The 15,323-nt window shown below is 40.5% G+C and overlaps 1 protein-coding gene and 1 non-coding gene across 4 annotated transcripts in view; both read right to left on the bottom strand.

Moving 5' to 3' along the window:
* Positions 1 to 282: 282 nt before the first annotated feature.
* The window catches only part of LOC138000071 (uncharacterized), a 38,511-nt gene continuing 23,470 nt past the window's right edge, over positions 283 to 15,323 (bottom strand). For 2 of the 3 annotated variants that reach the window (XM_068846220.1, XM_068846222.1), the window contains exons 11-23: positions 14,304 to 14,612; positions 12,881 to 13,219; positions 9,984 to 10,247; positions 9,362 to 9,649; positions 8,452 to 8,637; positions 7,685 to 7,792; positions 7,311 to 7,510; positions 6,823 to 6,945; positions 6,655 to 6,725; positions 6,078 to 6,118; positions 5,885 to 5,981; positions 3,462 to 3,567; positions 283 to 1,963 (exon numbers count right to left, since the gene is read on the bottom strand). In XM_068846220.1, the coding sequence (XP_068702321.1) occupies positions 1,394 to 1,963; positions 3,462 to 3,567; positions 5,885 to 5,981; positions 6,078 to 6,118; positions 6,655 to 6,725; positions 6,823 to 6,945; positions 7,311 to 7,510; positions 7,685 to 7,792; positions 8,452 to 8,637; positions 9,362 to 9,649; positions 9,984 to 10,247; positions 12,881 to 13,219; positions 14,304 to 14,612 (2,702 nt within the window). In that variant the 3' untranslated portion in view covers positions 283 to 1,393. Of the gene's footprint in view, positions 1,964 to 3,461; positions 3,568 to 5,884; positions 5,982 to 6,077; positions 6,119 to 6,654; positions 6,726 to 6,822; positions 6,946 to 7,310; positions 7,511 to 7,684; positions 7,793 to 8,451; positions 8,638 to 9,361; positions 9,653 to 9,983; positions 10,248 to 12,880; positions 13,220 to 14,303; positions 14,613 to 15,323 lie in introns of all 3 variants that reach the window. The other variant, XM_068846219.1, reaches the window with a different exon arrangement.
* The window catches only part of Trnat-ugu (transfer RNA threonine (anticodon UGU)), a 73-nt gene continuing 14 nt past the window's right edge, over positions 15,265 to 15,323 (bottom strand). Inside the window, exon 1 of the tRNA in view lies at positions 15,265 to 15,323. This exon is cut by the window's right edge and continues 14 nt beyond it. This is a non-coding gene — a tRNA (tRNA-Thr).

The following is a 15,323-nucleotide window of genomic DNA, read 5'->3' as shown; positions in this document are numbered from 1 at the left end:
CTTGCGCCCGAGAATCTCGCGCGAGACCCCAACGGAGAGCTTGCTCGCAGGCTAATAAATGCCTCAATAAAAAGAAAAGGAGATAAGAAAATGATAAGGACGATAAGGGTTTCGTGAGATTTGAACGGGATATCTGGAAAATATCACGATAGTTCAAAGAAAACGTTCTGTAAAAACAAAGAAAATTTGGGTTTCAAAGTTTATTAATGTTATGATCATCACTAGTTTGTCAGCCCATCCTAAGAAAACGTCCGTTGATTGAACAAAAAAGCGCACACAATAAAACATTTCATCTCGTTTATTCTTTGGATTGAGGATTTCCATTAATTACTAAATCCTTCATTAACAGATATTAATCAACAAATGGTATAGAAGCAATTATCGTTTAAGATTTTAGTAATAATCTATCATAACGCTGTAATCCTGCTGGTAGACTGAGTTGCCTGGAATCAGCCTAACAGAATCTCTTAATCTTAAGAATTCGTATCTTTTACGAGAGGAAGAAAGTAAAGACCACAGAGGAGTACAATCAATATGAAACTGTTTCATCTGTGCGGCAATAGGCATTTCCATGCCGCACCTCTGTGAGAAAGTTCAGTACTGCGTTTCTCAAACGAAAGTAAATTAGAAACTGTTCTTTGTAGCTTAAACTTATGATGCCCGTTAAAACATTTGGAAAAGGAATGATGGTCCGATTAATTTAGTTCCCAGGGTCTCTCTTTCCGTTGCTCAAAGAGAGAGAGTGGGAATGAGAAGGAAAGCCAAAGGTTTCACGGAAGATTTTTCTATTTCTATAAACAATTTGCATTGTAAAAACAATTCGAATTCGTCATAACTAGACATTCCTGTAAATAACGAACAACAACTGCAAGGCCAATAGCCGTTGCCTTCAGGTTTTAAAAGAAATCACTGATGCAAAGACGGCCGTAGTCTGACATAAATCTATGCCTTACACAATAACAAAGCATTTTGCGAGTTCTTATCGGACGACAGCAATTTCAACGTCTAAGCCAGCTTTTCTCAAATTCATTTGAATAACGGATTACAATAAAGCGATCTTTCCCGCCTGAGCGCATTTTGCTAAAACATATTTACAATAAATACGGGCAAACCTCCACTGTTCCACATCTTTCTTTCCTTATTGCTCTCATTTGCCATCAAGGAGAGTGATTGAAACGTTTACTTCAGCAACAGTTTCTATGTTAAAACCACCAAATAATCTCATTTATTATTCAGGTAAACATAGTAGTACAATCTTGAGAACAAATATTCTCGGAAATCACTTTTGAAAGTTTGCCTTTTTCTACTTAAAATATCCGGTCACTATCTATCAATTAAGTTACCAAATACTTTAATAAAAACAGGTTGTCGGCTCTCAGATACGTTGTTGTAATTAAGAATTCACGTATCTATTTGACGGCTGTCTTCCTCGGAAACCGCTTCCTGCTTTAAAATTAACCTCGTTTTCAGAAGGAGGCCGCTGTTCGCCGTAGTAATCGGTCTCTTGTGGTGGGACTTCGAGATTGTGCGTAGCCGGCCGAAACTCAAAAACACCAGAATTCCTTTCACAGATGTCTCTATCTTCATCATCAGAGCGAAGTTGTTCTTTCTCGCTGACACATTGCCCCAGGCTCTCTTTGGACTTCTCCCTCTCAAGTGTGTCTTTACGAACTTTTTCCAACTCGCTATCTATGCGATCAGTTCGTCTTTGCTTCGGTGAATCCAAAAGAAGGAATTTCTGTATTTCTTCAGTTTTAGAATCAGGAAAGTTATCAAAGGTTTCCAATTCAATTTCCTCAGTAGGGAGGGGAGGGAGGGGATAGTTCATTCTGTCTTCCGAGCCGGGGCTACCAGGTGATGGAAGCAGTCTAACTTCGGGATCAAGATATTCATCTTCAAATGTTGGTTCTTGTAGGTCAGGTGTATCTTCCGCTTGTTCCAGATCAAGGTATCCTTCCCCAGTCTATAACAATAAGACAACAAGGGTAACTCTTTGGCCAGGGAACAGGGATACACTAAGCATGGTCACCTGGGAACCTCCACTCAAATAGGAATATAACTTTAAAATAGTTAACATAATGCTTAAAATCAAAATTGTTCGAACGCTTTTGCACTGGGAGCGTTTGTATCCGAAATAAATAAATGTTCAGAAACCTTTGTTTTGGTTTTCAAATTTCCCGGGTGCCACCATCTTGAATAATTGTGACGTGTCATGGTTGCCCTATTGTTTTAAAACAAAAGTTCTTTGTGTAAATACAAAAGAGCAACCACGACACGTCACAATTATTGATGATGGCGGCGCCCAGGAAATTTGAAAACCAAAACGACCGTTTTTGAAATTCACTTATTTCGGATACAAACGCTTCCATTGGAAAAAGTATCAACAATTTTAATTGTTAACATTATATTCTGTGGTTTAAAGTTATTTTGTTGTTTCAGTGGAGGTTCCCTTTAAGAAACAAAGCGGTAAAGGGTTGTTAGTTCATTAAATTCCCACCCTTGCAAAATGCATTTCTAGTTTTGCCAAGGATTCCCTTGTTATATATTGGTTAAAACCTCTGTACATAAGTTTGACCTTAAGTTTACTTTTAGTTGGTTATATGATAAAATGAAATTATATGCGGCAAATATAGCTTTGCTTAAAAACGACATTTCAACGGGAAGCCGTGCTTCGAAACTGAGAGAAGTGATCGTCTGCACAATTTAAGCAACTCAGTCTCTTATAGACACTTGAAAAATTCAGGTGATTTAAACGGGATTCAACCAAATGGCCTCTGCAATGCTAGTGCAATGCTCTACCAGCAAGATGAGAGCAGGCAACCTCGGAGAGAACCCTGGGAACGAGATTGGGGAGCAGGTTCGAATTTGTTGGGCTCATGCGTTCCCGTGAAAGGTCTCGATTAAGTAAATAAATGTACATGTTCCTGAAATTTTAAGGTGTTTACAAAAAAATTGTCCAGTGAAGTGCGACGATCACTTGTCTCAATTTCCTCTATAACCCGCACTTCAAGCATACATTTATTTCAAGCCGTAGTTCGTTGACAAATAAAATATACAAAAAAATGAATTTGATTTACCAATAATTGGCTATTTATTACGTCGTATTCACCTGTCATTCTGCATTCATGGAATATTGGTAAGTTATTTATCAAGTGGTAATACTTTCCCATTTTTACATGTAAACCAAGAAATCTTTCGGACCCCACTCGGGCACATTTAGTTTGTGGATAACAAGGAAACCACAGCTTTCCTAATATATACAACGAAGTTCTTTTGTACTGAGGGAAAGGATACATTTCGGTCTTTCAAAGGTGGAATAATCCCTCAACGAGTAACTACACTTATCTCCCGGAAACACAGGCGGGGATTTCGATGCAGATGAACGTTCATTCTTTTAACACATTACTTCTATTTGTTTTTACCCCTAAACAAGTTAAAGGTCGGTGCTACTAAATCATTACCTCATTTGTTTTGTCATCCAGGAGTTTATCAATTCGAGCCACAAGATTCGAGAATGAAGGTCTGTCATCTGCACTGTGCTGCCAACAATGACACATGATCTCATACCTGCAGCAAAACACCGCATACACTAGACTTCCTTTCCAAAATTTCCGCTTAAAAATCTCATTCAGTTGAAATAACAGTCAATTATTAACCCTCATACCTAGTGGTGAAGCAACACCATTTTTCCTGTTTTTGCCCTTTGCTACCACCGCGTGGGAGAAAAGGTTGACATGGAAGTGGGAGGAGAAGAATGTAAAGATCTTGTGGGGACTCCTATTTTCTCCCCCTTCCCCCCCCCCCCCCTTCCTTATCCCTAATTAAATAACAAATAAAGAAGTAGGGAAAACACCCGACTATGTCTCGTGTTTGTCTAACACTTCTTTCGTGCTCTATCTGCTTCCTGCTTCCTTTACATCACAGGCGAGGTTTTTTCATTTGTTTTGCAATAAAAAAAATTCTTAATTTCCTCATCCTCCTCCTTATTTTCCAAATTCTACGAGTCGCGTCAGCCGTGCATCTGTACCCTCAAAAAGCAGGCGGCTTTAACCATTCAGAGCGCGTAGTATACGAAAAATTACCATAATTTTTCGTATAATAGCCGAGAGCTTCTTTTACGTTGGGAAAATGCTCGCCCGTCTGTCCTCACTGTAGGGACAATGCCTTGCATTTTAAATTATTAATTTGACAATTGGGAAATTTATAATAGGAAATGTACAGTCAACATCTTCCTTCATTCTAAATATTATTTAATTAACGAAATGATATATGGAATGAATCATTTATGTGAAATCAAGTGAAGCTATAATCCTCGCAGTTCAATTTCGATACCAGAGCTCTTCTCTTTTGAGCATGACTGAGAGAGAGAAGAGCTCCGGGGAACCCTAAAACAAAGTGTCTTCTCATTGGTTTTTGGTAATGAGCAATGAAAAGCGTCTCTGATTGGTGCATTCATGTTAGCTTGAAGAGTGAGCAAGAACCGTAAGGTTCAAATAGAGCGTTTTCACATGACGTCACGGCAGCCATGTTGGTGTTCCAAGACAAAGGATGGTGGCCATGATGGTTTACCAAACTAATCCTCCGGGAATTGAACTCTATTTTTATGCAAATACTTTCCTTTGTTTCAGTAATACAATATGGATACTGCTCACGTGAGTGAAAACGTTCTATAGCCAATTTTTGGTTATAAAAACCCTACGGCGCATGTTCTCCTTCATAGAGTTTCCCAGAGCCTTGGGTCATACGCAGACATAACATCCGAGGCTCTGGTGACGAGAATGCCTCGCAGTTATGAATGTAAGTTTAGCAATTGCCCAGAGGAGCCCGAAAAATTCAGGACTTAACGGGGTTTGAACCCGTGACCTGACGATACCGGTGCGACGCTCTAACCAACTGAGCTATGAAGCCACTGACGTTGAGACCATAATCAGTTGCACATTGTTGGTACACTAACGGAATTAATCATGCATCCCTCCCTCTCCCACCTTTCAATGTTGTTTAAGGCTGAAATTGCCACTCACACCCTATTTTAATGACCTAAATTTTTATTGTAAATTTTCAGATTACTTAATGTATTATATAGAAATATTTTTGTAGATTATAAACTAGTGTAGTATGATATTAATTTTTATAATGTAATTTTTATTCACACGCCCCTTGTGGAAACCAGCTTAAGTTGACGGGGCTAGCGTGTATAAATAAAGTTGACCACCACCACCACCACCACCACCACTAAAACGCACTGAACAGTTAGTTTGGGTGCATTGCGCTATCCAATTACATTGCACCGGGGAAAGGGGGTGGGTGTTCCAACGACTTATGACTGTGATTGCGGCTCTCATCACAGCTGAGTTGGTTGGAGCGTCGCACCGGTATCGCGAGGTCACGGGTTCAAACCCCGTTGAAGTCTTGAATTTTTCAGGCTTCTCCACGCAATTGTTGAAATTGCGTTCATAACTGCGAGGATCATAGCTTCACTTGATAAATATTATTTGTCGATAACTTTTCTGCTCTGCGACGGTGAAATAGCTCGTAAATGCCTTGCCGTAAGATTTCTTGTGACATTTTTGTTTAGACTTGGGCACCAGCTTCCTAATTCCCCTTCAAAAATATTAATAATTCATAATTCATGAGCCTAACAGTCTATAATAAAACGTCACGTGTATCAGTTTTATGTCCTAACAAAACACTGCTGCTCGTTTTTTAAACATTACCTAACAAAAAAGGGACTGTGGTTAGTCCACATGCCAGCACCCCTTAAATACGATGCTACTTTCATTCTTATAAATTATAAATATATACGGTACATTTTACCTACTTATATATGGGGCAATAATGTGTTGTTATTGGTTACTCTATCTAGAAGGCAATGGAAGCCTCTTACATTTCATCCGGGCAATTCAGGGGATTATCCATTCGCTGTCCCTCCATCAAATATTGATACACCTCATTGGCCGGGAGGCCTGGGTACGGATTTCCCCCTGAACAAATAGGAACAAAAATTTTTAAATATAATTCCTCCGTCAACTGAGAATGACCTAATAACGCAGAAATGCAGCTTCATGCAAACACCTTACCAAGTGTGAAAAGTTCCCACAACAGAACCCCAAATGACCATCTGTAACAAGGACAACAGAAATGGAATAACAATATGTTTAACGCGCGGCAACCTCTTGCAATTTTTACTATACTTCTGATAGTTAAAATAATTCTTCACACAACTTTTCTTTGTCTTTTTCGTTGCTACAAAAAAATGTTGCTGCGCCGTTAAATTATAATACTGAATGCAATCATCAAGTTCTAATGGTATTTTATTCCCACGCATTTTCAGCTTATTAGTTGCTTCACTGAAAACCGAAATTTTTGAAATCCTTTTCTTTTGTATTTGCTAGGAATGAAGAGGTACCGGTAAGAAAAAATTTGTTGCTATTAGGCTCCTGATGGAAGGGAAGGAAAACTTCCGCCTCCTCCTTTTTAGTTTGGAATCAGATCGTTTTGACCACATTACAAAATGATCTAACATACCGTGAGCTCCTCTAACATAAATTTATCAAATGCCTTAGCCCCTGATTAAACAGCTCATCTATACCTTACCCCTTGAATGATAAAAAAACTGTAACCCTACAAAGACGTTGGGACGAAAAGACTACTCACACGTCGCTCTTGTGGGTATAGATGCGATCAACCAACGCCTCAATAGCCATCCACTTTACAGGAAGAAGACCCTGGGGTGAGACGGGTGAAAAAAGGATAGGAAAAATGATAACTTTGGAATTGAGCAAAACCTTTCATCGAAAAGGGACAAACAGTTACAATTCTTACCGCTGTTGTCTTGACATAATGCTCGTCCTTGTAAATGTCTCTGGCCAGGCCAAAGTCTGCCACCTTCAGAACGTAGTTTTCGTCAACTAACACATTTCTAGCGGCGAGATCGCGATGAACACACTAAAACAAAAATTAAAGTTAAAACTACCTTTCACCGTCTCGATAACATCCTATGAAAAGAAAATATAAACAGGAAAGACAGGGTGAACGATCCCGAATTTATTGTTTTTACGTGCCGATGAATTAAGATTCTTCAAAATTTTAAAGTTATAGAGCCATTTTCGATCAACTGCCGAATTAGTCCTATTATCTCTATCAACAGGCTTTTGAGTCCAAAATTGTTGCAACAGAATTTATGCGCGAAAACGTATTACAGTACATAAACAAACAAAATGAAACTAAAATTGTAACTGTCTGGCTTTCAAAATTTCTCAGTGACGTTTTACCTGGGGATAGAAAAAAAAAATTAAGCAAAACTGGCGTACCCTTCTTGTAGTTAAAAACTCCATTGCCCGAGCAACTTGCAGTGCAGAAATGTATAAATCGATTGTCGTAAATGTAACGTCAGCATGTTCGGTGGGTGTCGTCCATGTGGCCTCGAATATATCTCTGCGCTTGCGCAAAAATTCCAGGAGGTTACCATGGCTACAGTATTCGATTATAATCCAAAGGTCTCGTTCCATACCTACAAAATATTGGTTCGATCAAATGAACACAAGCTAAATAATGGGCATCAAATGAATTTCCAACATGAGTGGCAACAACAAAATAGTTCAATGTCAGAACATGATGAGCACCATGCTTAACTCCGATAGTGAGGTTTGCGTGATCATTCAGAGAAACTCTTTTCCTACCCTACCTTTCGTGCATGCCCCAAGCAAGTTTACGATGTTCTTGTGTTCACCAATGTGGATTAAAATCTTTAGTTCTGATAACAAGTCTTTGTATTCGGCTTCCGATGCACCATCTGCGAATAAAAGCAAAGACGAAAAGGCTTTAGAAAGAGGAACCCAAAGATTTGAAAAGGACATATATCTGCAAGAGCCTCTTTTAACATCGAGTGCCGGACAAACAAAGTAAAAGCAAGGTTCGGTTTTCACGAATGACAAAAGCATACAAGCATGAGCAACATGCGCAACTTGAACTTCGCGCGGCCTTGACAATTAGTAGACAGTACTTAACGTCAAGTTGGTGGTTCTGCTCGCTGACTAAATTTCTCTTAGCAATCGCAGATGTTGAAAACAGAGGGATGAACAACTCAGTGCACCTTCCTGAAAGCGAGGAAATATGGACACGGCAACTACATGTAGCTTCTCGTTCGTTGAAAAAGTGGCGCGAGATTCTTAAGAAATCAATGACCACAGCGATGCAAAACCAAAACTTTCAACACTATAAATTTCAAAACCCCTCGCGAGGCACTTCCCGAGAGTTCAATGATGGAACTAAGTATGACGATGAACATTAAAAGTGACATTGAACACTTACCTTACTGAAAGGGTAAATTAATCAGGAGGTGAAAAAGGTATATCCAGGAAAAATAAGCCGTAAAAATTATAGAGGAAGGGAAGAGTGAATTTATCACTAGATCAGAAGGTATTTTTGATAAGACTGTAAGACATTGCATACCTTTAAGACTTTTAACTGCAACCGAAGTCACTCTTTTGTCGTTGTAATATGGCCGACTTGTTGATCCAAATCTCGATCTTCTGCGAGTTCCTTTCCGCTTTGTGCTGCCACGAGGATCAAACGCAATTATTCCAGTTGCCTGCGCTAGGAATACCTGGCCGAAGGCTCCTGACCCCAAAGGCTTTACTGAGAAAGAAAATGCAAACGCTGAAAATCAACCCTAACCCTTTTTTTCTTAGAATTCCGGCTGTCCATAAAAGTAATAGAATCCTCTCGAAGGATTTTCTAGTTATTTTCCTTTTCATGGTCTTGAAAGCCTGTCAGAACAGCAGTTTTTTAAAACAAGCCGGGATGTTTTTTCGGTCCCGAAAAGTTCTTGGGACGTTCCAAAAAGGCGACAATGACTGTCCTTTTTTGGATTTGTTAATTCAGTCAATTTCTCACTAACCTGCGATCAGGCGTTCTTTTCGCGTCCTCCCTAAAGAAAAGAATACCTGATCGCAGGTTTATTTGTCACGAGTGTTTGTTACACGAAGTAAAAGCTAAAAATCTCCAAGAGTTTTATTTCATGTAGCGGGCCATATTTTTCCCGACGAAACTTTCAGTCTCACATTTTACAATTGTTTCCTATTCTATCAATTAAAGCAAATGCTGTGACGACAGTACAAATCAAAGAATTGGGTGAATAACTGAATGCTTCAAGAAGTGGCCTCGGTTGCTCAAAAGGTGGATAACGCTAACCACCGGATAACCCACTACCCAGCGGATAAACAATAGCAAACCCAATTGAGTTATCCAGTGGATAGTGATTTATCCAGTGGATAGCGCTATCCACCCTTCGAACGACTGGGGCTGGTCTGTAGGCCACAAATATCACTGACCACGAGGGTCACTCGTGATCATTACATACCCATCTGAAGGCGTTCCCTTGGGAATTCCCACTGGGGATCATAAGGTAGCTTATGGGTCTGCTCCAGAAGGGAACGCTCTGGATCCAAGTTCTTGATGTAATCGGGTGGGGGAGGAAGCGTAAGGATGAAAAAGCCTCCATATCTTTTCTTCCTTTGATAAAGAATTGCTACGACGACGAGAACCAACAAGAACATCAGTCCGCCAAATACTAGCATCCCGATCATAGGTGCCTTTGAAGATTTATCGACGTTATTCGTTCTACCAATGGCTTCATCAAGAACAGGATCTACTTTAAGAAAGAACAAATCACATCCATCACTTTCACAAACGATTAGTCCATACTGAATTAGTAACCTATTAACAAGTGAGAATGTAATCCTTTAAAATCTTGTGACAGGCCGACCAATCTGAGTAGATTTAAATGCTAATTTTCAATCCAAGGAACAAACATGGCCCAGTGGTGAGTGCACTCACCTCCCACCAATGTGGCCCGGGTTCGATTATTATTACAGAAAGTATACTATAGCTGTCAACCTTACATGCATAAGTAAGTACCAGCAGAAAGCTGTGCGAAGTTACACAATTAGTCTTGGCTCTTAACATTACCACAAGAAACTCACTGGACTGTACTTGAGTAGTTTTGAAGTTCTCTCCCAACTTGTTCTTTGCCACGCATCTATAAATTTCGTCCGCGTCCCGAGAGACATATATAGTGCTTGGGCTTGATACCCAGATTCCACGTTTTCCTGGCACAGGGACAAAAGTTTCGTTTTCATCTTTCTTCTGCCACAACACTGACGGGGCTGGATTTCCAGTCGCTATACAAGTTAGCATTGTTTCGTTCGAATTTAAGTCAACTGTCGTTATGTCGGGAATGGGTTCCTCTGTAAACAGAAATATGACAATTAGGGTGAAAAAGTTCCTTATAATTTCTACCGAATGATCACCATAAACCGAAAAAGAACTTTAAAATAGAATTGAGCCCATGACAGTCCCAAAGCGCTGCAACTTGTACAGCCCTTCACAGTAGTTTTTTTTCCCTCGAGAGAGTGTTGAAACTTTTTGTTCTTCCTGTTCCAGATCAAAACTCGTCATAACCTTGCATATCGAGCGGCTCAAGATACAGACTTATTTTCCAGGCCACCCGCCTAAATAGAGCCTCAGATCGCGTCACCAGCTTCCGATGTTTTCCATCACCCTCGTTTTAAAAGCGAGTTTATGAGCGAAGTCTTCAAATATGAAATTCTGTTTTCTCTCATACTTCAAGAATAAATTAAGAATGGCACTTGGAGTCACGTCGCTTTTCGCCGAGAATCAAATCATCTCGTATTTACTGAAACAAAAGAAAATCACTTATTGTTCGTATTTTTAAAATGGATTTCCCTTCCACGATGAGTATGATTGTTTCGGTACTGTAACTTTATTGAACAAGGTGCACTAAATTAGCCAACGTGACGTAATGAGAACTCATTTATGAACTGTGAATACGACGTTATACTCTCCAGTTAAATAGCCTGCGAACAAACTCACTTGTTTGGGGTATCTAGCGCGAGAAGAATGGGGCGAGGAGCATCTCATCAGTGCGAAAATACTAAAAACAAATTGCGATTTTGAGACGGCAATACCACATTATATTGACGGCTAGTTGGGAGATCCATCATTTACAAGGATAAATAAAACTGTAGACTAATCAACCCGCGCCTGATCGAAATTTCAATTCTTTCTACCTGCGAAACGTATTTGTTTCCTTACGTCAGCAACCCAATTCAGTGCAACGACGTCAATTTCAACATTAGAACCAATCACAGGCCGCAAAAGTGAGACGGCAATACCACGAAATAATGACGGCTCGCGCATAGGCAAAACTATAAGGGCCGATTTACACGATACGATTTTGTCGCATGCGACAAGCTCACGACAGGCCTACGACATGACTTACGATTGTCGCAGCGTTTTAAAACATGTTTTAAAATGCTACGACATTATTTCTGACGTACACAACAATCGTAAATCATGTCGTGGGCTTGTCGTAAGCCGTTGTCGCATGCGACAAAGTCGTACCGTGTAAATCGGCCCTAAGAAGATCGCGATACTAACCCATACGAACCCATACCCAAACAAATGCGCATGCTCACAAGCTACATGTTAAATGATCAATTCAATGAAGACAGCAGCTTAAAGAAGTTCTAAACTAGGTTACCTAAATGGTAGAAATGCTGCTGAACGGAAGGGAGATATTCAAGTATGCTTAATAGGTCTCAGCAGGGAAGGTACCGGCAAAACGTGGATTACCATCTGGACCCCACTCGCGAAAAGAAAGAAAAAAATTAAAATGTTTGGGCACGAGCATGCACTCAGTTCTTGAGACGGCTTTCATAAGTGCCGAGTACTGTGACCACGTGACTGACTGAAATTATATACTTCGCCCTTGAGTAGACTCTGAATCATAAGTGTTTGATTTATAAGGTAACTTATGGTCAAATTAACTATGTATCGTTTCTGAGGAAACGATACAACGTAAATAGTCCCCTGAGAGGACATGTGGTTAGTAGTAAAATACGAAACCCACAAAGATTGAAGAAAATAAAAGGGAATCGAGTAACATTGGCATCGAGTATGTGCCGGATCATTTCCGAATTCAATTAAACTCAGTTCTTTTAACAGCAAGTTAAAGCGCGAATTACTGTGGTTATTAGTTCTACTTTTCGTGTGACTAAAGTGCACTACTATACACAAGGAAGACTTGCGAATCACCAAATTCCCTGTACTAACCAACAGCTCGATTCAGTCGGCTCATCTACGACAAAAGTTCACGGAAGTTAATTCCTGTCGGGAGGGGTTGGTATCTGGATGGGAGACCATCGAGATAAACGACAAGTGATTGCGTTTCATAGACGCCATTATGCATTGTGCATGTGCCATTAGCTTTAATTTGCCCTTTGTCAGAGCTAATCGAATCGCACGCACTACAATATTACACCTTTACATGAAACAACCGAGTGAGTGTGTGAGTGAGTGTGAGTGAAGCTATTAGTCTCTCCCCTCGGGGATTTTCAGGACTAATTTACAATGTGTTTCGGGGGACTTTAGCCAGACTGCTTATTACACAGTTTACAATTTTAATTTAGGAAGTGAAAGATGCCTCCGTCCAGATAAGGTCAGACCACAACACCGGGGACTACGTCCCCTACTCTTATCGAATAGTGAGTGGGTTCTTTAACGTCCCATACTATTTAATTTCCAAAAAGGGTTATGAGACGGGACCTCCGGTTTACAGTCCTTACCCGAGAAGACTTGAAAGTCTAACCATTTGCAGATGTAATTACAAAGGCAGCACGTTCTCCTCAGTTATTTCAAGACCCTGAGTGTTGGTCCGGCCGGAGTCGAACTCCCGACCTCCCGCATAATAGCCCGATGCTCAACCAACTGAGCCACCGGTGCGCTTTGTCGGGAGCTGAGCGGCAGAGTAAAATTACTCAAAGTAAAACAACAAGAGACGCTTTGCGTCTTTACTCACCCAAAACATCTAAATAAGTCACATCTGATGAATTTCCCTGACTGTTTGTCGCTTTACATTTATAAGCACCAGTGTTATCTGAGTGGGATGCGAAACAAACTAATAGACTTGTTTGCCATTCATCACCTTTGAACTCCGCTTCAAGCGCAATTTTGTAAAACCCACTTCGATGATGCAGTTTACATTCTTTGACGCTTCCACTTATGTTGATTTTTTCTTTATTTCTGAACCAAGTAACGTGTGGGGTCGGATTCCCAGTAACATTGCAGCTTAGTTTAGCACTTTGTCCCTTATTGATGGTGACATTAGAACTGATCAACACGGTTGGTTTCGAAAGCTCTGAAATAAAGCATACCAGGAAACGTTAACACAACGTTAATGTTGACTTGATTTTTGTCAAGCTCGATGGTGAGTGATTTTTGCCCCCATTCCCTCAGATCCGTCGTGAATAATTGACGCATAGACGCAATGCAGATCTCCACAGAGAGTTGCAAAAGCCATCAATCATTTCGCAAGGATCACATGTATGATTTAATTCAAAGCATTACCTCAATTCAAGTATAAATTAATACAAAGGCTTAAAAGCAAACGACGATCATAGAGCAAAAAAATCCATAACAACGGTTTGCGGTTGTTTGCTAGATGTGTTGGAAAGGATACTGAAATCAGCGTTGTTTTTAGGTCAACGTAAATGCAGAAGCATTTAGGGGACACTTTGTGACGTCAATTACTACGGTCTGTATTCCGTGACACGAGTGCTGATGAGCTGAAAGGGGACACTTTGTGACGCTTACTGAAATCCTCGTGCATCTAATAAACCATTTTCGAAATATCAACTATTCAGCTTGATAGTGAGGTAGTGAGGACAAAAACAATAGAAACACGATGGAATGAATGTGAAAAATATTTGCATATCATCCACTTTCCTTTGTCTTTGTCCTCTAAACCTCGCTTTCAAGCTGAATTTTAATATATCGAAAAGGTTTATTACGGGAATTTCTGGACAAAGGCACTTATCACACTATCCTCAACATTAGGAACGTTGGTGACGTCTTCATCATCACCATCATCATCATAATTTCAAAGAGGCTTATGATGTAGACATTCACACGGCAGCCAGTCACGAAAACACCGGCTTGACAAGACAGGGTGCAGAGATGGCACAGTGGTGAGAGCACTCGTCCACCAATTGGCCCGGGTTCGATTCCCAGACTCGGTGTGATATGTGGGTTGAGTTTGTTGGTTCTCTTCTCTGCATCGAGAGGTTTTTCTCCGGGTACTCCGGTTTTCCCCCTCCTCAAAAACCAACATTTGACTTCATTGGCGTCAATTTGTTAATTTCAATTTCAAATGTCCCCCTGAATTAGTGCTCCAGCGCTAGAAGATTAGACACTTAAATAGAGAGTAACAATAACCTACCTACCCTTAATAGTCAAGTTAACAAACTTTACAGCCAAGGTTCCGTCGATCTTTTTAGCGGAACATACGTATAGACCACTGTGACCAAGCCGTGCGTTTAAAATGTGCAGTTCACTGACGGAATTCGGTGGAATCCCATTTCTAACAAACATGCGGTTGATCAAGTCCTTCCCAATAAGCTGGCCTCCGATATACCAAGATGGAAAACTTTCGACAGTTCCTGCTTTAGCTTTACAGCGAAGAGTAACATTTTCTCCAACATTTTTGATAACATTAGAATCAGGTTCTACCTCAAGATATTCCGTTCCTTTTTCTGTAAAAACAAAGTTAAGAGGCGTCAAAAAGCATAATAATTTTTCCTTCACTTTTTTGAGCTCCCTCAAACCAATCTCAAACGCCCCCTCCACTGGGGTCGGTTCGCCATGGCAGGAGGTGGAGATAGCAGGAGTACATTAAATTTTACAGTCGCTATACAAGCACCCCTCACTCCCGACGGGCTCCACGATGAGGTAGTGCACGCCTCGGCCACACCCTGGGTACTGGTCTTGACTGAATTGCTAAACGACAAAAGTGACCTTATGATATGATGCGTGAAGTGTCTCATCCACAAGTGAACAAAGTTTCGATACAGTTTAAGCCGTAAAGTGCAAGTCTGTGTGGTGGACATAAGGCGTAGCCAAAGACCTGGTGCTGTGCGGCTGCGACACCTCAGGCAGTAAGGGCGCCCTACTTACTGTATGTTATTAGCGACAATTAACAAAGTAAACGAAATTAAACAGTTAAGACCGGAAACTACCGAGGTAGGTGACTGTCCAATTAGTAATTGCGTATCCAACAAATTAAAACTGTGTAACGATTTCCGTATTTGCTCACATAACTGCGAATATACACGCTCAAGTAAAGCTATGATCCTCGCAGTTATGGACGCAATTTTAGCAATTGCGTAGAGAAGCCTGAAAAATTCAGGACTTCAACGGGATTTGAACCCGTGACCTCGCGATACAGGTGCGACGCTCTAACCAAC

Source organism: Montipora foliosa, chromosome 4, assembly GCF_036669935.1.
Source record: "Montipora foliosa isolate CH-2021 chromosome 4, ASM3666993v2, whole genome shotgun sequence".
In the NCBI taxonomy this organism is placed as follows: Eukaryota; Metazoa; Cnidaria; class Anthozoa; order Scleractinia; family Acroporidae; genus Montipora; species Montipora foliosa.
This window is presented reverse-complemented; position numbering and strand designations above follow the sequence as displayed.